The 21,845-nt window shown below is 37.9% G+C and overlaps 1 protein-coding gene across 8 annotated transcripts in view; it reads right to left on the bottom strand.

The window, feature by feature from the left end:
• SLC4A7 (solute carrier family 4 member 7) overlaps positions 1-21,845 on the bottom strand; it is a 175,996-nt gene that overhangs the window by 25,160 nt on the left and 128,991 nt on the right. For 6 of the 8 annotated variants that reach the window (XM_038388775.2, XM_043509008.1, XM_043509005.1 and 3 more), the window contains 8 exons: positions 13,972-14,087; positions 12,322-12,479; positions 10,721-10,808; positions 8,583-8,729; positions 7,114-7,217; positions 5,286-5,460; positions 2,719-2,852; positions 1,156-1,401 (listed from right to left, as the gene is read on the bottom strand). In XM_038388775.2, coding sequence (XP_038244703.1) covers positions 1,156-1,401; positions 2,719-2,852; positions 5,286-5,460; positions 7,114-7,217; positions 8,583-8,729; positions 10,721-10,808; positions 12,322-12,479; positions 13,972-14,087 — 1,168 coding nt within the window. Of the gene's footprint in view, positions 1-1,155; positions 1,402-2,718; positions 2,853-5,285; positions 5,461-7,113; positions 7,218-8,582; positions 8,730-10,720; positions 10,809-12,321; positions 12,480-13,129; positions 13,190-13,971; positions 14,088-21,845 lie in introns of all 8 variants that reach the window. The other 2 variants (XM_038388776.2, XM_043509006.1) reach the window with 1 other exon arrangement.

Here is a 21,845-nt window from a genome sequence, read left to right as displayed (position 1 = left end):
TGGTTTATATTGTACATTCGACAGACTTTGGATAGAGTCAGTTTCACTTTTGAACCTGTTCAGTCATTAAGTTTTGCCATTGTTGAAAAGATCCTTATAAACATTAAGTAGGGAGCAGAAAAACCCAAAAACAATTTTAAAAAAAGAAAGACATCATAGGGCACTCAATATGAAAAGAAAATTAACTTAAAACATTCAGGTTGTCAGGTTGACAGCATCCCTTTAACAGAATTAAAAAATCTGAGGCCATGAACCTGAATTTTATGCTTGAATTGCACATCACATTAGCAAATTTGTTTGCAAGTGAAATGCATTTTGGGATAATGGCACTCCATAAAAGAACCTGCTCATGTAGCTATTGTGGGTTTTAATGGGCTGGCCAGAAAAATAAAGACAAGTTATTTCAAATAACCAGAGACAGGCAAGAAGATAGTTGAACTATTTGCTAGGCTTAGAGAAAAGGTTTTCCAATGAACCCGAGCCTGAAAATCAAACATAACAAGTAAAAATAAAAAAAATATACATCTTGTGACAGCATCTAAAGATAGAAAGTGAATAAAAAAAATCTGAAGGTACAAAAGTTCCATCCTTATTGTATAAATTTAGTCTATATCATTATTTACATTGAAAACTTTTTACAGTACAAAATATTTCAGTTGACAAAACTCTTTTCTCATATATGTACATATATTATTTTAAAGTTTTAAGATTTACACCATATCAGGTGTACAGCAAAACAAATTGATTTTACATAGCAAAACAAACTGATTTTCAGCTAGTGCAGATTTACGTCAGCGTAACTATTCAGACTGGTATAACAGAGCAGGACTTGGCCCAACATGTTTAAACATTTAGTAGAGATTATATGAAATTTATACCATACCTACCATGCTTTCCCTTATATATATCTGAGATTGGGCTATCTATATGCAAAGTTGCAATTTTATGACTATGTAATAAAAACAACATTCAAGATGCAAAAATTCAAGCATTCAAATTATTAGGCTTTTTTTTTAAAAAAATTCTTGGAAGCATATTATTATATATGTTCATTTACACTTACATTTATACATTCAAAAATTTTACTAATGGACTGTAAGGTGTTCCATTAGTATTATCCTGGTATAAAAAAAATGTAAAAAACCTGACACTTACGAATATGAAGTCAATTTATCCAGGTCATTGTGCATATTGAAGGCATACAGTTCTCCCAAATGAAAAAGCTTTTCCAATGCTTCATAGATAAATATGATGCAAATGAGTGCTGCAAAAGCCTCCTCAGTAAATCGAGTGATGTAACATACAAGGCTGCTTGCATCAGTTGCTACTAATACTATGCATAAAAATGAAGTCCACAGACCAATGCTGGTTCGCAGGGAAAGATAGGAAAGCCCATAGTCCCTGTTCGAAAAAAGAAAATACAGGTGTTCAGTAAAGCTTTAAGGCTACCTGAAACAGTAAACCATTCAATCTTGTAAAAAAAGGTAAGGCACAAATTTTTGTCCCTGCACTTGTACTCTCTTGAGGCTTCCTTATCCTGACCTGAGGGCAGCCTTTGTTTGAGGCAGAAACATCTGGCACTCTACTTTTTTCCTCATCCTGAGGGCTGGAGCTGTTACTATGGAGAGGAGGTGCTGGGATCCAACGAGCAGTTATGTAGGTAGGGGGCGTATGAACCCCCTCTCCACCTAAAGGGTGTGGGGTATACTTTAAGGCTGTCTATCTTTTCAGCCTCAGGGTTCCCTGTCAGGGTCAAAGTCACTATTGCAGTTTAGGCAGAAAGGTCTGGTAATTCTTTGCTTTGTCTGACTTTTTCTGGCACAGGACTGGAATCCTGGTTTCCTTGCTGAAATCAACCAGTGCCTCACATCCAAGGGGCATAGAGTTTCTTTATATACTCCAAGTCCTGTTTTCTCCTCTAGCAACAGCATGCTAGGGCCAGCAGTCTCTACACGCTGGAATTTAACAGCTAAAGGTCAAGACTAAGATCTAAAGTCTTAAGTGTGCTTTCTTAATTTGCTGGTTGGGAGGAACCACAATCCACATATTTGAACTGTTCTAGAAGATCAAAGAGAAAACGAATACTGTCAAACGCTATGGCTGAAAGTGAACGATAATTTATACTGATACAGATACACCATCAAGGAAATATTTAAAAAAAAAACAATAAAAAAGACTTCCACAAGGAAATGGTGATCCTTTTTTCTTTCATCTGTGTAAGATTGTTACAATTTTTAAACATAAAAGTAGTTTTAAAACACTATATTTATAAATCTGATATAGATTATGTATCAAATTATTTATAATTCCAAAAGTAAGATTTAATCTATTTAAATTTGTAACTAGAGATGGGATAGAAACAGTATCTGAATCGAGATAAAATTCAAGACAAGGGTTCAAGGTTTAGATTTGTGGCCAAATCAAGACAAGGGTTCAGAATGACATTTGACATTGCCAAGATCTTGCAGGCTATTCTTGCAAAATTATGGTCACCAGAGTGAAAGGCAGATCTCTTCTAGTTTTTGATCCAACCCCAACACAAAGTCACAAAACCAGGTTTGAATCTGAGAATTAAAATGCAGCCCAACTAAAATGTAAAGTCTGGTTTCAGTCCATGCCTACTTGCAGATTTCCACTTTCAGTATTAAAATCTAATCAGGAAGTCTGAGTTATCCTTAAGTTCAGAAAATGTATCAAGTCAATGTAAATATTACTTACTTGCAGAATTTAAATAATATTTTTTCAAATACTAGCACTGGTCCGGTGCTCCCCAGTATCGTAAGAGGTTGCCCAGCAAACAGAGAATAGGCAATCCCAGTTAATGAGGCTCCAAAGAGAGATTCTATTGCACTCTGTTTGGAGGGAAAAAAATTGGTATGACACATTGCATTTATGGTTAACATTTATCACCATGTTTTCACACTTATGATTTTATAAACCACCAACTTAGAAATAAAGTTAGGAATGAAAACAGTAAAACCAATATTGATATTGATGCTTTATACACATAAGTAACTTAACACAGCACGGAAATAACAGTATCATAGTCAAAAGATTTGGAATGCCTCACTCTTGAACAACCGTAAAGCTATCCATACCCATAAGAACAAGTTATTCATTCTGAAGGCAAAGGAGGAAAAGCACACACCAACAATTTTAACAAACACAAGGTCTATCAAATGTGGTTAAAGAGAAAAACTGTCTTTCTGGAAGAAAGAAGATATTGCAGCATATCTGTACGAAAACTTGATACAGTGTGCTGTATCAAACTTGCACCAGTCAACCAAGCATTACAAAAGAAACTGACTGGGTGTTACTGAACACTGAATGGTTTACGTATACATGATAATGAAAAGATGGAGTAGTAAGCCAGCATCCCACCTGGTAATGCATTTCTCTTTGTTAGGGTAAACTATATGTTTTTGTCCTGGAATTACATGCTTTACTAAAACACTTTCCTCTTAAAATAAATAAATAAAACATTATAAACTACTACAAGAGAGAAAAAGCAGAGCTTTGGACCTAAAACATTGTTTAAGTTTTAAAAAATTACCTAAGCCAGTCAAAAAATAAAATATGAAAAGACTTGAGTTTGACAAGAACGTTCTTGACTTGCAATTTTAAAAAAAAAATGCTCTTCTGTAATTATTCAAGCCCGAGAAAGCTAAAACTATGCAAACAGGATTTAAGCCCTAATTCAACACAGCACTTAAACCTGGGCTGTAAATTGCTGAATTGGGGCAATAAAACGAATTTCGCATGCTACACAAAAAGATGATACATCAATTTGGCCTATTGTTCAAGTGTTAACCTCAAACTAGTATTTTAGTTCAATCAATGCATTAACTTTGGGCTCTGAATCAGGATGGTGGCAGGGACAGGGAGTACTGTGAAGGTGACATTCTCTGGGAATGTGAGGGAGGGGTTTGAACACAAACTTTGTACCTTACAAAGTCAGCTACTGTGCTTCAACATACGTGCACAGTAACTAATTTATTATATTCATTGATGCACACCAAAGTATCTGAAGGCAGGAACAAGCCCGCAAATAATCCCAGACAGCTAAAAAAAAGAAGGTATTTAAAATCAAATCTTAAAAAGGAACACATTTTCAAAATTATGAATAAGAGGTACATGTACAAACCATGTTAATGTTTTTATGCCAACTGCCTGAAAACGTCCTAACTCTGGAATAATAAAATTATGGCACAGTACAAGAATGTAATTTATTTCTAGAAGCAGATTTTGTACCAGCCAACAGCTTGTTAAAATTCTCCTGTTAATAAGGAAATATTCAAGTCACAGGCCTTCTTTGCAAAAAAATAGAGTCCAGTTAAATAAGTACAAGTGTAAACAAGTACTACAATTCAAGTTTAAAGGTGTGCTCTGAAAAGCAGTATGGAGTTTTTTTGTATTTTGTATAATCAAAATCCTAAGATGTTTTAAGGAAAAATTTAAATACATCCCTATATTTTCCCTAAAAGAAAAAAGTCATTTTCACAACAAAATTAAAAATAGAAAATACATTTCATAAATTTTAATTAACAGTCATTAGCTAATTCACATTGAAACGCTGACTTTATACAATAGTGGATGTGACCATTTCCCCCTTTAAGAAAACTGGAAAGCCCTAGTAAGTAATTTAGTTAAAATGGCTATAGTCTGCATACTATCCAATATGGCATTACCAAGATTAAAAAGATATTTCTCTATAGCCAAATTTGTTAAGGTTTAAAATGAAGAGTATTTTCTGTTTATAAACCTTGGTTATCTCCTCTTATTAAGGATATAAAGTAAAACAATTAGCGAAAAAACATTTATATTTTGTCCATGGTTTAAATATACAATTCTGCTTCCTCTGCCAATGCATCATCAGCATTATCATCCACACAGGCCTACTACTCAAGGCCATTAAGCTTGGTTAGCTATCCACCTTGAGCCTCTGACTTATCCTAAGTAGGCCTACTGGGATGGTGCAGTTTTAGTGCTTACATTTTTTGAGCCAATTCTATTGTCTCTTTCCAAAAAGGCAATGAAAGCTCTTTTTCAACTCATGAAGCCATTCACCCAGTAAGGCAGGATAAACATTTTTACCTTAACTGTGCATCCTCTCCTGTTCACATTTTCCACAGCAATTACCTTTTGGGGAATGTCTGCTTTGGGCAGGCTAATCAAGTGCTGTGGATAAACTCTTCAAATAAAAGTATGAATAAATGAGACAAATGCACACAGTCACTTGCCTCTGAAGATCTAAAAGCCTGGCCACTACCATTCTTTGTACTCACTATTCTGCCTTCTGTAGCTTCTCCCAGGAGCCCTCCAAAAGTGATTACAGGAGACATACAGGCACAGTATAGGAAAAGAATCGAGGCCAGGCACTGCAGGCTTAATGCATCCTTGAAGTCACTCAAGAAAAAAGGTGCTTTCCTTTTGATGTCAAGTATCAAACCACCAAAAAGCCTAAATAGGTGAGATGAAACTCGTCAAACTGTACACTAAAGGATTCTAGCTAGTTTAAAACTATGGGCTACACAAGATTGCCAATGCCGACTGCCAGCACAAAGTTAACAATTTCATAATCCAATTTAAAATACAACACAGATTAAAATGTAAACTAATTTAGTCAATTCCAATTCAGTTAATTGTATAAAAAAATTACGTGGTTTATACTTAACCATATATTTTAAAATGCTGTTTAGCTATTTTGCATATAATGGGCTAGACACTGAAAAGATCCTGGCAAATCATTCTGCCCAAACAATGTTTTAAGAGGCCCAGATCTGAATGAAGTGGTCATCAAAACACGTAATAAGCACAAAAAGAATATTTAAAATCCAGCTTTCAGGACAAAGGTGGGCAAACTTTTTGGCCTGAGGGCCACATCTGGGAATAGAAATTGTATGGCAGGTCATGAATGCTCACAAATTGGGTTTGGGTTCCAGGGTGGGGCCAGAAATTAGGAGTTCAGGCTCTCAGCAGCACTTACTTCAAGCAGTTCCTGGAAGCAGTGGCATGTCCCTTCTTCTGCTCCAACGTGGAGGCGCGGCCAGGTGGCTCTGCACGCTGCCCCATCTGCAGGCACTGCCCCTGCAGCTCCCATTGGAGCAACAGAGGGGGGGCCATTGGAGCCAGAGTGGGGCCATGCCGCAGCTTCCGGGGAGCCATGTGCTGCGGCCCCCGACCCTGCTCCCTGGCTGGAGCGCCAGAGCAAGGCAAGCCCCAGACCCTGCTCCCCAGTGGGAGCTCGCAGGCTGGCTTAAAACAGACCGCGGGCCATAGTTTGCCCACCCCTGGTATAGGACATAATACTGGAGCTGAAAACAAAGTCAGTTCATATGGTGACAGGTTCTCTAAGGAAAAGTATCACTAAATTCATGCTGTTGAAAATTTATTTGCCTGTAGGATATTAACTCTTGAACCTCTATAGTTTTTTTTTCCAGCTGATCCAAACCTGCAATAAAATTTTAGTAAAGATTAAGATTGGTTAAGTCTTATCAGTTGTTTTTCTAATTTGTAGGCAATCCAATTTTTTAGCCAAGGGTTTGAGTTTACTAAAATTTCCAGACAAGAAGTGCAACTTATCTACAAGAATTTTCTTTGAATTTTTTGCAGGTCTAAAAATCACTACATTGCCCATATTCCATTGGTATGAATATTGTTATATGATGCTGCATACAATATGACCTCTTCTTTTAAAGTTTCTTCTGTGGGGTCTAGAAAATAGTTTAGACATTGATTTGTACCTATGCAATATTTTGAATATCTAGCCCAATATAGACAATTTCCAAGTTGCTGCTACACTCATGATAAATGCATGCTTTATAATAGTTTAAAAATTAAAAATATATTTTGAAAATTTAGTCAGTTAAAGGAGGCATCCTCATACTATGAAATCCTTCACAAGTGTATTGAGGAATATTGCCACAGGATTGAGAATGTTTTAAGCAGGACAACAATCATAGGCAAGAACCAATCACTTGAAAAGGAAAAAGGATGTGTTTTACCATGAATTTAAAAGATTTAAATGTATCATTCTACAAAATGGTAATCAGAATTAATGATTTATTGCTTGTATTTCTTTGTGATAACTAGTATTTAGGTAAGCAAACCCACCTTCCAGTCCTCCGTAGCTCAGGTCCAGCATGATGGCTCTCCTGTTTGAGAATCTCTCCTGTAGAAGTAGATCCATTTGGAAATTTAGGTATCTTCCTTTTCTCCTATGTAAGGAAAGTACATTAAAACATTTTACTTTAGGGTAACCTTTTATTAATAAGCCTCTGGTCAGGAAAAGTTTGCAAAGACCCAATACTTCCAAAATAAAATATTTTAAAATATTTTAATACAAGGTATTTGATAAATATTTACAATACAAATGAACAACATGATATGGATGATACTTGTAAATAAAGTTCCCAAAAGGCAACAGTATCTATGAATACATTTTCCTGGATCACATGGCTTCTAAGGAGTGAATTCATAGCTCAATTAACAATACATCTTAATGGCAAGATACACCCGATTCAGGTATAATAGTTATCTAAAAATTATGTATGTATGTTTTATATACCAATTACATATATGCTATATCATGTGTGCATACAAATAGTAATGTAAACACAAATGCACACACCCCACCTCATTATGCAGACAGTTTTGCTTTTTATATGGAAATGTAAAAACTTTGCTCCTTATACTCAGCAAGGTACACCAACAGCACACAAATACCACAGGCTTCCTTTGTCTAACTCATATCCCACATCATCAACTCACCTACTTTCTTTGGAAACCAAAGCCCAGGCTGTAAAGAGCCCAAGGTTTTAACTTCACATTTCTTGATAAATAAGCTACATTTCCCCCTTTTAAATTTTGCCTTCTCTTTAAACCTCTCCAAGATTGTTACCACCTGATAGAGTATATGACCAACCCTCCAAAAGAGGAGGGCCCCTATCCCTCAGTGTACCAGACCCACTGTGCAGCAATTTCCCTCAACTATGAAAACTAATCAGGTTTTCTTTAGAGCACAATTTCCCACCCTAACACGCCTGTGGGGTGCAGCATAAGAGCAGCACAAAACACTCTTTAGAACAACAAGCAGAAGACCATGTTTGGGATTTAAATTCTCATTCCAAACACAGCAGAATGCATTAATATTATCCATTTTTATTTTTCACATATATTTTACAGTGTTTTCATTTTCTAACCCAGATTTTCCCTACCTAAATTTGTATTTAATTTTTGTTTCCATTTTCCTTTGGAAAAACTGCAATAGTCTAGTTTATAATCATTAGATTCACATAACAAAACTTTTTATTATAAAAATACCAAAATAAAATTTGAGAGTATTCAAGATTAGAGAAATTAATAAGATTGATTTCAAGCAAAAACAGAGTAGAGGAGATAAACAAGTTAACGTAATATAGCTAGTGTTATTTTACAGAGAGCCTAATCTTTCTCTCAAATTGAAAGGTGAAGGAGGCTACTGCTGCTCTAATAAATGTTAATTATTATTATAAGTTTTGGATTGAATTTCGAAATGTATTTTAGAAACATATCACAGACCACAATACTGTAAAAGCTCTTACCTGGGAAGGAACACTTTTTGGTGGCTCAATGCGTATAGATGGATCCCACTCTCCTGGAGGCAGGACAGTCACTTGGTCTAAAAATTCATCAATTCCTGATAACAGATCATTACGGTCTTTAGCTTTATAAGCAACATCGTGGAAAACCTTTATTGGGAAAGAAATACACACACAAATGAATGCTGGGTAACAGCGACCCCTTAGAGAGACACTTGAGTAAAAAAGTCGTAGGCAAATTTTCCATGGGTCTCACCTAGGCTTTTACTTGTGCACTTGCAATTTTGCATGTAAACAGATTTGTATAAGCCTTTTTCAAATATTAACAACTGTGTGTGTAGTTGGTGGGTTTTGCACATGCAAATTCTTTCATATATGTGCGTAAGTGCTTGCATTCATAATCTTGTGCATGTATATATGTAATTGTGGTTCCAAATATTTTTGAAGTGTTCTTGACTAAATAATCTACAGTCTTGTTTATAACAATCAAAACTTCCAAAAATCCATCTTTTCTTTACAATAGTTGTGCTGATTACTTTTTGCATTTCTCTCAGCACTTTACTGCACAGTCAGATCTCTCAATGGGGAATCAGAACCTCCGTAGTTTAGTCCCTGCTCTGCCACTGACTCATGGTATGGGTCCAGATCCCCTTTCAAACAGCTTCCCTATGTACAAAATAGGGATAATACATTTTAGATGTCACTGGGATATTGTGAGGATTAATTCATTAAATGTTTGTAAATATTAAAATACCTCATCCTCACAACATTCAATAAATGAATTAGATTTACAACTACTGAACTCTGATTCAGTAACAGTTCAATGCACCACAGTTAGTTGTGTATGCCACCCCTGAATTAATACATTCAAGCTATTTAAAACTAACTCAATGTCAAAATATACATACTGATTAAATAAGGAACTTCATATTCATCCACTATATATCCTTAAATTTCATGTATCCTGGGTGGCATCTTACAAAAGTAGAAAGTACAGAGCCAAATCACACTCTCTTTAAAGTTAATGGAACTTTTGCTTTTGCAAAAGAATCTCAGACTATATTCAGTTTCACAAACCAGTGAGTGACTATTTTAACTTGGGGTTTCTGGTTTCAAGTCAAACCGATACGGCTTCATTTAAAAAAAAAAAAAACTAATCACACTTTTCCTTTGGTGGAATTTTACCCATTAAAAATGATAAGTTTAGTCAGTATTAGAAATTGTTTGCAGAGGCAGATCTTAAAGTGCTGCCACATGTACTGGAAGTTAATCCCTAGAAATGCAGGTCTTCAGAGGGAGAAAAAAAATTATATAATTCTGGAATTTTTAAATATTCTATATTATTAAATGTTTTATAGAATTCATTTGCTAAACACTCATCAAGTCAATTTTTATTCCCAATAAGCCTTTTTGTTCCTAAAAATACACACCTAAAACCAGAAGCTCTAATTAAATACCTTAACTTTAGAAATATTTCTGGATTAAAATTCAAAAGTTAAAATTGCTGTTACCCAAAGAAATGCTAACATTTCAGTTAACTTACTCTAGTAGTAGTGAGAATTCAGTATTGAAACAATATCCAAATATGCTGTGGGAGGTGTCTTCTTTTGAATGAAAAAATAAATGAGATCCTGATCCCCAGTTCTCTTTAAACACCTCACAGCACTGCACAGAAGACTAGAAGTATTAATTCAAGTGTCTGGCAAAATTTCAAGTTTGGCCATTACATTCTGCCCATCTAAAACTATCCATTCGGTGTTTGAGTTTTATACAGCAGTCTTAATTTTCTGTCCTGTAACATTACAATGTATTGTTTAATAGCTGCCATCTTTCATGGCACAAGTGGCTGTATTTAAGAGGTAGGTTAAAGATATCTTTCCTCAAGTACTTTTGGGATCGTTCTACAAGAAAGGCAAGGAATAAATTTAAATTGCTATTATACATCCATTCCTCATTTCTGTGGATCGTCTCTTCATTGTTCTTTATATAAAGTTAGTTTGGTTGTGCCATGTATCTGTGAATTATAGATTGTAAAGAGATTTCATTAAGCATAGTCTGTGAGACCATGATTTCAGACTTCTGCAAATTTTTATTCAACACTCAGGTTTGCTTTCAATGGATTGTAAACATATACTACTTGCATCATCAGTCATAAGCGTTGCTATTGATCTTCCGATTTCATGGTACTGTGGTGCCTTGCCTGCTGGACCCAGTAACAGAAACAAGAACCTGTAGGAAAAATTAAGACAGGAGAGGAGACCAGGAGAGCAGAGTTATTTCACCTTAAGCCTTTTGTAAAAAGCCAGCTGCTCAAACCAAATCTGAGGCTACTTGTTCAAATCATATATTAGAATTCATAATATGTAGGCTCATAATTTTGGTACTGATAAAATGGATGATGTTTTAGCTAAACAAATAGAACACAAAGATTTAAATTACTGTAATTTTGGAACTATTTTCTGTGAAAAATTAAAGCAGTGTTGCCATTTTTTTTAAAAAGAATTTTCAAAACCAGGTAATTCAGTTAGAATCATATTGCAAAGGTTAGTAGGTTAATATTATTATGCAATAATTATACTGAAAACCATTACGTTCAATTTTCCACACTGTCCTTGTAAGAAAATCTCCAGAAAAATTCTTTGAAGAAACTGCAATTGCATTTTAGATACAAAAACTAAACCAAACGTTCACAGGTTTTACCCTTCTCCAACAACAATAACCCAATGCACATATTTTTTCTCTGATGGCAGCTCTAAATGAATTTGATGAAAACATGCATCAAATGATTTAGTTCTACTGTGTCTGGCAGTGTCCTGTATAAATTAGTTCATAAAAAATTATTGTGAAAATAATTTCACATAATCCCACATCAGATTGGTCACATTTTTGTCTACCAAATGTATTTAATTTTCAATGTATCAAACTGCTTTCAACATTAAGTCCCAGACGACACATTCTACTACAACAAAAATATTAACCTGCCCTCCGCTGGGGGGCCTCAGAATACTAGTACAGGTAGATCCAACATGCACTTCCTGTGCCAGTGGAGGTGAATTTCATCCTCAGTGATAAACACCAAAGTATTGAAAAATTTTCCCTTAAAGCCATACCATTGGTAGGGACTGGAGAAGAGAAGGATTATACCCATCCTTCACTTTGCATTTCCTAGCCACTAGAAAAAGAAAGGTGTAAATGTATTTCATTTTGGTATCAGATTTGCAAAAACTAACATCCATATTTACATGTAAAGACACATTAGAATGTACACTCTAGAGATCACATGATCAAGTAAGTTTCCCACGCTCTAGCTGTGTTTTCACAATACAGCACTCTACACAGAGTACTCATACTTCAAGACTCAATGGACTACGTCTATTGTCATGTTAACATTGGGGGAGGGGTGTAAGTCGTCTTAGTCACACAGTTAAAATGGCGTAAGAGGAGGACCAGCAGCTCTGAGATCCATCCTTCCCACACCCACCTGTATTGTCAGTTTCAAACTTCGTAAATAGTTCTAAAGATATCACCAAAATATCATCATTTTTTCAAGTTTTGGGAGGAGGTTTAGATGTCCCTCATTACACAAATCTGCAACAATTGCTTGCCATGCAAGACAGAGATTTAAGACAGTTCCTGTCCCAATGAGTTCACAATCTAAACCCTGATCTATGCTCTGCTTGAACACTGAAGTGTTGTTACTTCATTGTGTGAGTAAATGCATGTTATTCAAGGATTTCTTTACCGTGTAGGAACAGGAACCTCTGTGAGACCTGAGAGAAGCACAGCAGGGGACAGTCTCACAAAAGCAATAATTGGTCTTTCCAAAAAATCTACTTCTCCCACCAACACATTTGATGCTTCCGCTCCTGTGGGAATTTTCCTCATGAAGTTCATATCAACCTATAATATAGAGATTAAACAATTGCTTATTTCTTTACAATTCTTATTGATAATTCTACAAATAATTTTTAAAAACTAAGAAGAGTATTGATTGTTCAACTCTTGTTTTGATGAAAACAATATAAATGCAAAAGAAATATTTCACATGTATAGGAACAGAAAACACACGCATATGATGTGTATAAAATATGTCTGTCAGCAGTATTTTATTAGTATATTGTTTTTATTGTTACAAGTTAGAACTACTATTATTTATTATATTCTAAAAAGTTTCAGCTACATAATCACTTTTTCACAGTAACTTCTCAAGACAGAAATATTTTCTCTATGGTAGGTGACATTACTTGACAGCCAATCGACAAAACAATAACTAAGGAGAGTTCATGTAATTATATGCAGTTTCCAGAATTTAGTTATTTTACATTTTATAAATGGTATTTTAAATATTTTTAAAGGAATAAATAGCTTTAATATAATTTTCATCCACAAAAAACAAACGGCTGAAACAAAATAAAGAAACTTACATTTCTGCATATAATTACAGAGGAACATTACAAAACTGTACAGCACATTGACTCTTTAGTTTACAAACAGATACACAAAAGGCACAAGAAACTAACACTAGTTACGTTGTTATCTAGAAAACTTACAGCTGGCCTCTTGAGTCCCACACCAAGTGTGCCACAACTACAGTGCCAGGAGGCTGACTCCTGCCCAACAGGAGACAAGGCAGGTGTACAGAAGGACAGGCCAAGCAAAAATGTAAAAACTGTGACAGAGTAGGAATAAATGGCACCTGCCATGATCAGATGAGAACTACTATGTAAATTAGCTTTGCTTAAGCACAATTATTAAATTTAATTTCGCAAACAGTTTATTACTATATTTTACTGTACAGATTACACCGAACAGGTGAATTTTGTAGTAAGAACCATAGTGATTCCTATAACCCAAAACATTTAAGTTACAGAAGATGGGAGAGGTTAACAGTAGAACACAAGGTTTACTTCCAGAAGTAACACAACTGATGCTCTTTATCCTTAAGATTTCCATGGCTTTTACAGAACAATGCATAAAAGCCCTTTTCTGAAAAGGGGTCTTAAGTCTCTAAAGTAAGAAAAACAGAAATTCACAAAATTTAAGCCACTTTATATGCAAAAACACCCACAACACTCATGTTTTGTAAAAACTTTTGCAGTGTATCAAACCTGAAAATATTACGTATTGCTCAATCAGCAAGTACAGTGGCTTCTTATGTCAAGTTACATGAAATACTGCACATGTGAAGTGGCAAAATTATCTAACAATAGTAAGCCCAGATGTACTGCAAAAGTAGCCAAAACATTTAATGGCTAATTAATTTTAATCCATACTGCATTCTGATACTGCTGTAGTTAACCCAAATTAAGGTAGAAATAGCAACCAGTTTGGGTACCATACTGTTACATAGCCCTACTTACTAATCATTGAGAAAATATGTAATGTCATTTACCTTACTGAAATCAACAGTGCTATTTTCTCTGCTTCCTCCTGTTCCATTACCTTTAACATCTCCACTTTTTCCAGCATCCAAATTTCCAGGTGCTGACTGCGGAGATGCTAGAAGCCCTAGATTTAAACAAAATACACACTTTCAGAATGGAGTTCACAGAAAATGGACCAATCAAGACACACACTATGCAAGAACTCAATGTGGCAGCTTGCTAAAAGCGAATGTGCAAGTTAATAAACAAAAGTGCCCCATATTAGTACCTAAAATTCAACATAAACAAGTTATTTTATTTTGGAAAACAATTAAAGTTTGTTTAAAATAGTTAAAATCAGATGTTGCCTAAATGGTGGCCATTTGCAAAACAGTCAAGAAAAGAAAACAAGAGTGACTTTTGGGGGAAGAGGACAAATGTAAAAATTTTAATCCTCACCACCAATGCTTTGTGGACAGAACCTACATGACAGAGGTTCCACACTCATACATCTGAATTAAAACAAAACAAACACACACCCACCACACACTTTAGTGCATCATCTGAAGTTGATATTTGACTTAAAAAAATGAGAATCAGGTTTTGACCGTATCAGGGTTAAGACACTAGTGGTCAGCCAAACTAATGCAACTCTCTGGGTAAACTTATGTAAATGATCATATACATCAGTGAAGCTTAACCTGGTTTGAAGCAGTTTACCCTATTATACTATGGCCCTGGATAGACTATGATTTAGGAGTGCGATGTTAAACTACGTTAGCTAATGCATTCTAACATGTTTGAAATAATCTAGTAAAGTCACAGCAACATATATTTTATAGGGCTGTCAATTAATCACAGTTAACTTATGCAATTAACTCAAAAAAATTAATTGCGATCAATTGCTCTTATAACAGAATACCAAATGAAATTTATTAAATATTTGTGGATATTTTTCTACATTTTCAATATTCATTTCAATTACAAACTACTAAGTGCACAGTGCTCACTTTATTTTTCTTATTACAAATATATGCACTGTAAAAATGGATAAAAACAATAGTATTTTTCAATTCACCTCATACAAGTACTGAAGTGCAGTCTCTATCATGAAAGTGTAAATAAAAAAATGCAGATTTTTTCTTGGTTATATAACTGGACTCAAAAACAAAACACTGTAAAACTTTAGAGCCTACAAGTCCACTCAGTCCTACTTCTTATTCTGCCAATTGCTAAGACAAACAAGTTGGTTTACATTGACAGGAGATACTGCTGCCTGTTTCTTATTTACAATCTCATCTAGAAGTGAGAACAGGTGTTCGCATGGCACTTTTGTAGCAGGCACTGCAAGGTATTTACATGCCAGATATGCTAAACATTCATATGCTTCCACGCTGATGATGCTCGTTAATAAAATAATGCATCAATTAAATGTGTGTCTTTACTCCTTGGGGGAAGCATTAGGTCTCCTGCTCTGTTTTACCTGCATTCTGCACATATTTCATGTTATAGAACTCTTGGATGATGACCCAGCACATGTTCATTTTAAGAAAACTTTCACAGCAGATTTGACAAAATGCAAAGAAGGTACCAATATAAGATTTCTAAAGATAGCTACAGCACTCGACCCAAGGTTTAAGAATCTGTAGTGCCATCCAAAATCTGAGAGGGACAAGGTGTGGAGCATGCTTTTAGAAGTCTTAAAAGAGCAACATTCTGATGCGGAAACTGCAGAACCCAAACCACCAAAAAAGAAAATCAACCTTCTGCTGGTGGCATCTGACTCGGATAATGAAAATGAACATGCGTCAGTCCGCACTGCTTTGGATCATTATCAAGCAGAACCAATCAGCAACATGGAAGCATGTCCTCGGGAATGGTGGGTGAAGCATGAAAGGACATATGTATCTTTAGTGCATCTTGCACGTAAATATCTTGCAAGGCCAGCTACAACAGTGCCATGTGAACACCTGTTCTCACTCTCAAGTGACACTGTAAACAAGAAGCAGGCAGCATTATCTCTATCTTGTTTGTCTGAGTGATTGGCTGACCAAGAAGTAGGACTGAGTTGTCTTGTAGGCGCTAAAGTTTTAGATAGTTTTATTTTTGAATGCCCTCCCCCCCCCCCTTTTTTTTTTTTTTTAAACATAATTCTACATTATAAGTTCAACTTTCATGGTAAAGAAATTGCACTACAGTACTTGTAGGAGGTGAACTGAAAAATAATTTTTTGTTTTGTTTTTTTACAGTGCAAATATTTGTAATCAAAAATAAATATAAATTGAGTATATTACACCTTATATTGTGTTGTAATTAAAATTAATATATTTGAAAATATAGTAAACATCCAAAACTATTTAAATAAATGGTATTCTATTGTTGTTTAAACAAAAAATGAATTGCACCATTTTTTTAATCGTGCAATTTTTTTAATCGCTTGACAACCCTAATATTTTAACATATGCTAAACTGAATGAGTTAAAGCTGAGCCTTCACTCTAGGCTTTAACTCAACCATCTTATGCCACACATTAAAGTATACATAAAGTATAAAGTATCGAGCGGCAGCGAACCAGCGGAGCAGCGGGGACAGCAGAGCAGCTCACAGCAGGAGTTTGCCTGGGAGTTCGCCTGGAGTGAGCCCAGTGAGGCTTACATCTTGCCAACGTCTCTGAGGAAGCTCATAGTAGGTAGGTGATATGGAAGGGGGGGGTTCAGCTGTTGTGACCTGCACTGGATGTGCCATGTTTGTCTTTCTTCCACAGGACAGAAGCGACTTTGTCTGTACAAAGTGCAAGCTGGTCTCCATATTGGAAGAGAAGATTGAAGGTCTGGAGCAACAGGTAACGACCCTGCGTTGTATACGAGAGACTGAGGATTTTCTGGACCAAACTCAGGATAGCCTTCTAGGGGCACAAAGCTCTAAAGATATAGAGCAGGTTGCACAGAGGAGCCAAGAGGCCAGTGAAGAAGCTTGGCAACATGTGACCTCCAGAAGAGGTAAGCGGAATGTCCGGGTTCCAGTAACACAGACACAGGTAACTAACCGCTTTCATGTTCTCTCCACAGGTACCAATGCGGAGAGTGGACCAGATGATATGTCTGGGGGGAGAAAGCAGAAGGAGACTCCGCTGGTTGGGAGGCATGAGATGCGATGTCCTGAGGTTGGGGGTTCCACGACCACCACTCCCAAGAGGAGAAGGCGGGTGGTGCTGGTCGGGGACTCTCTCCTCCGGGGGACTGAGTCATCTATCTGCCGCCCTGACCGGGAAAACCGAGAAGTCTGCTGCTTGCCAGGGGCTAAGATTCGTGATGTGACGGAGAGACTGCCGAGACTCATCAAGCCCTCGGATCGCTACCCCTTCCTGCTTCTCCACGTGGGCACCAATGACACTGCCAAGAATGACCTTGAGCGGATCACTGCGGACTACGTGGCTCTGGGAAGAAGGATAAAGGAGTTGGAGGCGCAAGTGGTGTTCTCGTCCATCCTCCCCGTGGAAGGAAAAGGCCTGGGTAGGGACCGTCGAATCGTGGAGGTCAACGAATGGCTACGCAGGTGGTGTCGGAGAGAAGGCTTTGGATTCTTTGACCATGGGATGGTGTTCCATGAAGGAGGAGTGCTGGGCAGAGACGGGCTCCATCTTACGAAGAGAGGGAAGAACATCTTTGCCAGCAGGCTGGCTAACCTAGTGAGGAGGGCTTTAAACTAGGTTCACCGGGGGAAGGAGACCAAAGCCCTGAGGTAAGTGGGAAAGCGGGATACCGGGAGGAAGCACAGGCAGGAATGTCTGTGAGGGGAGGGCTCCTGCCTCATACTGGGAATGAGGGGCGATCAACAGGTTATCTCAAGTGCTTATATACAAATGCACAAAGCCTTGGAAACAAGCAGGGAGAACTGGAGGTCCTGGTGATGTCAAGGAATTATGACGTGATTGGAATAACAGAGACTTGGTGGGATAACTCACATGACTGGAGTACAGTCATGGATGGTTATAAACTGTTCAGGAAGGACAGGCAGGGCAGAAAAGGTGGGGGAGTAGCACTGTATGTAAGGGAGCAGTATGACTGCTCAGAGCTCCGGTACGAAACTGTGGAAAAACCTGAGTGTCTCTGGATTAAGTTTAGAAGTGTGTGCAACAAGAGTGATGTCATGGTGGGAGTCTGCTATAGACCACCGGACCAGGGGGATGAGGTGGATGAGGCTTTCTTCCGGCAACTCACGGAAGCTACTAGATCGCATGCCCTGATTCTCATGGGTGACTTTAATTTTCCTGATATCTGCTGGGAGAGCAATACAGCGGTGCATAGACAATCCAGGAAGTTTTTGGAAAGCGTAGGGGACAATTTCCTGGTGCAAGTGCTAGGGGAGCCAACTAGGGGGAGCGCTTTTCTTAACCTGCTGCTCACAAACCGGGTAGAATTAGTGGGGGAAGCAAAAGTGGATGGGAATCTGGGAGGCAGTGACCATGAGTTGGTTGAGTTCAGGATCCTGACGCAGGGAAGAAAGGTAAGCAGCAGGATACGGACCCTGGACTTCAAGAAAGCAGACTTTGACTCCCTCAGGGAACAGATGGCCAGGATCCCCTGGGGGACTAACATGAAAGGGAAGGGAGTCCAGGAGAGCTGGCTGTATTTCAAGGAATCCCTGTTGAGGTTACAGGGACAAACCATCCCGATGAGTCGAAAGAATAGTAAATATGGCAGGCGACCAGCTTGGCTTAATGGTGAAATCCTAGCGGATCTTAAACATAAAAAAGAAGCTTACAAGAAGTGGAAGGTTGGACATATGACCAGGGAAGAGTATAAAAATGTTGCTCGGGCATGTAGGAAAGATATCAGGAGGGCCAAATCGCACCTGGAGCTGCAGCTAGCAAGAGATGTCAAGAGTAACAAGAAGGGTTTCTTCAGGTATGTTGGCAACAAGAAGAAAGCCAAGGAAAGTGTGGGCCCCTTACTGAATGAGGGAGGCAAGCTAGTGACAGAGGATGTGGAAAAAGCTAATGTACTCAATGCTTTTTTTGCCTCTGTTTTCACTAACAAGGTCAGCTCCCAGACTGCTGTGCTGGGCATCACAAAATGGGGAAGAGATGGCCAGCCCTCTGTAGAGATAGAGGTGGTTAGGGACTATTTAGAAAAGCTGGACGTGCACAAGTCCATGGGGCCGGACGAATTGCATCCGAGAGTGCTGAGGGAATTGGCGGCTGTGATTGCAGAGCCCTTGGCCATTATCTTTGAAAACTCGTGGCGAACGGGGGAAGTCCCGGATGACTGGAAAAAGGCTAATGTAGTGCCCATCTTTAAAAAAGGGAAGAAGGAGGATCCTGGGAACTACAGGCCGGTCAGCCTCACCTCAGTCCCTGGAAAAATCATGGAGCAGGTCCTCAAAGAATCAATCCTGAAGCACTTAGAGGAGAGGAAAGTGATCAGGAACAGTCAGCATGGATTCACCAAGGGAAGGTCATGCCTGACTAATCTAATCGCCTTTTATGATGAGATTACTGGTTCTGTGGATGAAGGGAAAGCAGTGGATGTATTGTTTCTTGACTTTAGCAAAGCTTTTGACACGGTCTCCCACAGCATTCTTGTCAGCAAGTTAAGGAAGTATGGGCTGGATGAATGCACTATAAGGTGGGTAGAAAGCTGGCTAGATTGTCGGGCTCAACGGGTAGTGATCAATGGCTCCATGTCTAGTTGGCAGCCGGTGTCAAGTGGAGTGCCCCAGGGGTCGGTCCTGGGGCCCGTTTTGTTCAATATCTTCATAAATGATCTGGAGGATGGTGTGGATTGCACTCTCAGCAAATTTGCGGATGATACTAAACTGGGAGGAGTGGTAGATACGCTGGAGGGGAGGGATAGGATACAGAAGGACCTAGACAAATTGGAAGATTGGGCCAAAAGAAATCTAATGAGGTTCAATAAGGATAAGTGCAGGGTCCTGCACTTAGGATGGAAGAATCCAATGCACCGCTACACACTAGGGACCGAATGGCTCGGCAGCAGTTCTGCGGAAAAGGACCTAGGGGTGACAGTGGATGAGAAGCTGGATATGAGTCAGCAGTGTGCTCTTGTTGCCAAGAAGGCCAATGGCATTTTGGGATGTATAAGTAGGGGCATAGCGAGCAGATCGAGGGACGTGATCGTTCCCCTCTATTCGACACTGGTGAGGCCTCATCTGGAGTACTGTGTCCAGTTTTGGGCCCCACACTACAAGAAGGATGTGGATAAATTGGAAAGAGTACAGCGAAGGGCAACAAAAATGATTAGGGGTCTAGAGCACATGACTTATGAGGAGAGGCTGAGGGAGCTGGGATTGTTTAGTCTGCAGAAGAGAAGAATGAGGGGGGATTTGATAGCTGCTTTCAACTACCTGAAAGGGGGTTTCAAAGAGGATGGCTCTAGACTGTTCTCAATGGTAGCAGATGACAGAACGAGGAGTAATGGTCTCAAGTTGCAATGGGGGAGGTTTAGATTGGATATTAGGAAAAACTTTTTCACTAAGAGGGTGGTGAAACACTGGAATGCGTTACCTAGGGAGGTGGTAGAATCTCCTTCCTTAGAGGTTTTTAAGGTCAGGCTTGACAAAGCCCTGGCTAGGATGATTTAACTGGGACTTGGTCCTGCTTTGAGCAGGGGGTTGGACTAGATGACCTTCTGGGGTCCCTTCCAACCCTGATATTCTATGATTCTATGATTCTATGATACATTGCCCTGCCTATAAAATAAACACATTAGAATGCATTAGCTAATATGTTCTAACATCACACCTTTAAATCTCAGTCTAGCAAGGTCTAAGACTTTGATTAAACTAGAAAAAGCTTTGGCGTATAAATAGTTCATGTTAGCTAAGCCTGATCTAAAACACAACCATTTGTCTAGTCAATTCAGGCCTAAACTCCTTATAAGTTTATCATTTGGCATTTTTACCTGTTTCACTTTTTTTCTGAATTCTAAAAATCTGATCCTATATAGCTATTCCAAAGAAGAGTCAGAACCAAAAGTTCTATCATCATTTAGAGGTAAGACTGCAAATTCTCATTCTTCCATTTTATAAACATTTAAGACATTCTAATAAAATGAAAACAATGATATTAAATAGGCTGTAATTTTCTTTGTGAAACCTATACTGTGCTAGCAATTAACTACTATTCTAAATGCCAATCTCAGCCAACTAAAATCACATTCTTCCCTTTAGTTCCGCAATATATATTATTCACCAAAAAGGAGATAACCCATAAACCCATCAATCTAACCCATGAATCAGCTACACACATTTAGAATAGATGAATAGTAAATAGTAAACAGTAAAGAGTAGAATAAAACACTCCATTTTTTAGGGAGGGTTTATAAAACTGAAACAGAGATGCAATATATCTGCTATGTGGAGAAAATAGGAAGTCTACATCTTAGTACATGAGAAGAAAAAACAAAATCTGTTCAGTTAAATACAGAAGGCCAAATTCATGCCCTCTTCACTTTTTGTTCCTAGAACAATAATGCAAAATAATGTCAGAAGTGTAAGCTGTGAAAAATGTGTAATTGTGTCATTTTGCATCTGTATTCCAACCATTTCATCAATGCCCCAAGGCAGATTTTTCATGGCAAGAAATCAATTAATCCCTAAATCTGATGCATAGCAGAGTAGGAGAAAGGTGGGGGAATAATCTCACAGGCCACACTGCCTTGTCCTATCCAGAGTATCGGTAATATGTAAATTCTGTGGGCGAAAGCAAAGGGAGAAAAGTTACTTGGCTGCAACCTTCCCAAGTTCACAGAATTCAGGTATCCTGAATTTGATTCACTGAGGTCCATACATAAACAGTAACTGTAAATTCCCATTTTGCCCATTTCTCAGTTTTGGCATTAGATAATATTGATCTTTTTATGATTGAAGTCAGAATTTCTCC

This window comes from Dermochelys coriacea, chromosome 2 (assembly GCF_009764565.3).
Source record: "Dermochelys coriacea isolate rDerCor1 chromosome 2, rDerCor1.pri.v4, whole genome shotgun sequence".
NCBI lineage: Eukaryota > Metazoa > Chordata > Testudines > Dermochelyidae > Dermochelys > Dermochelys coriacea.
The sequence above is the reverse complement of the archived record's forward strand: the minus strand, read 5'-3'. Positions and strand labels throughout refer to the sequence as shown.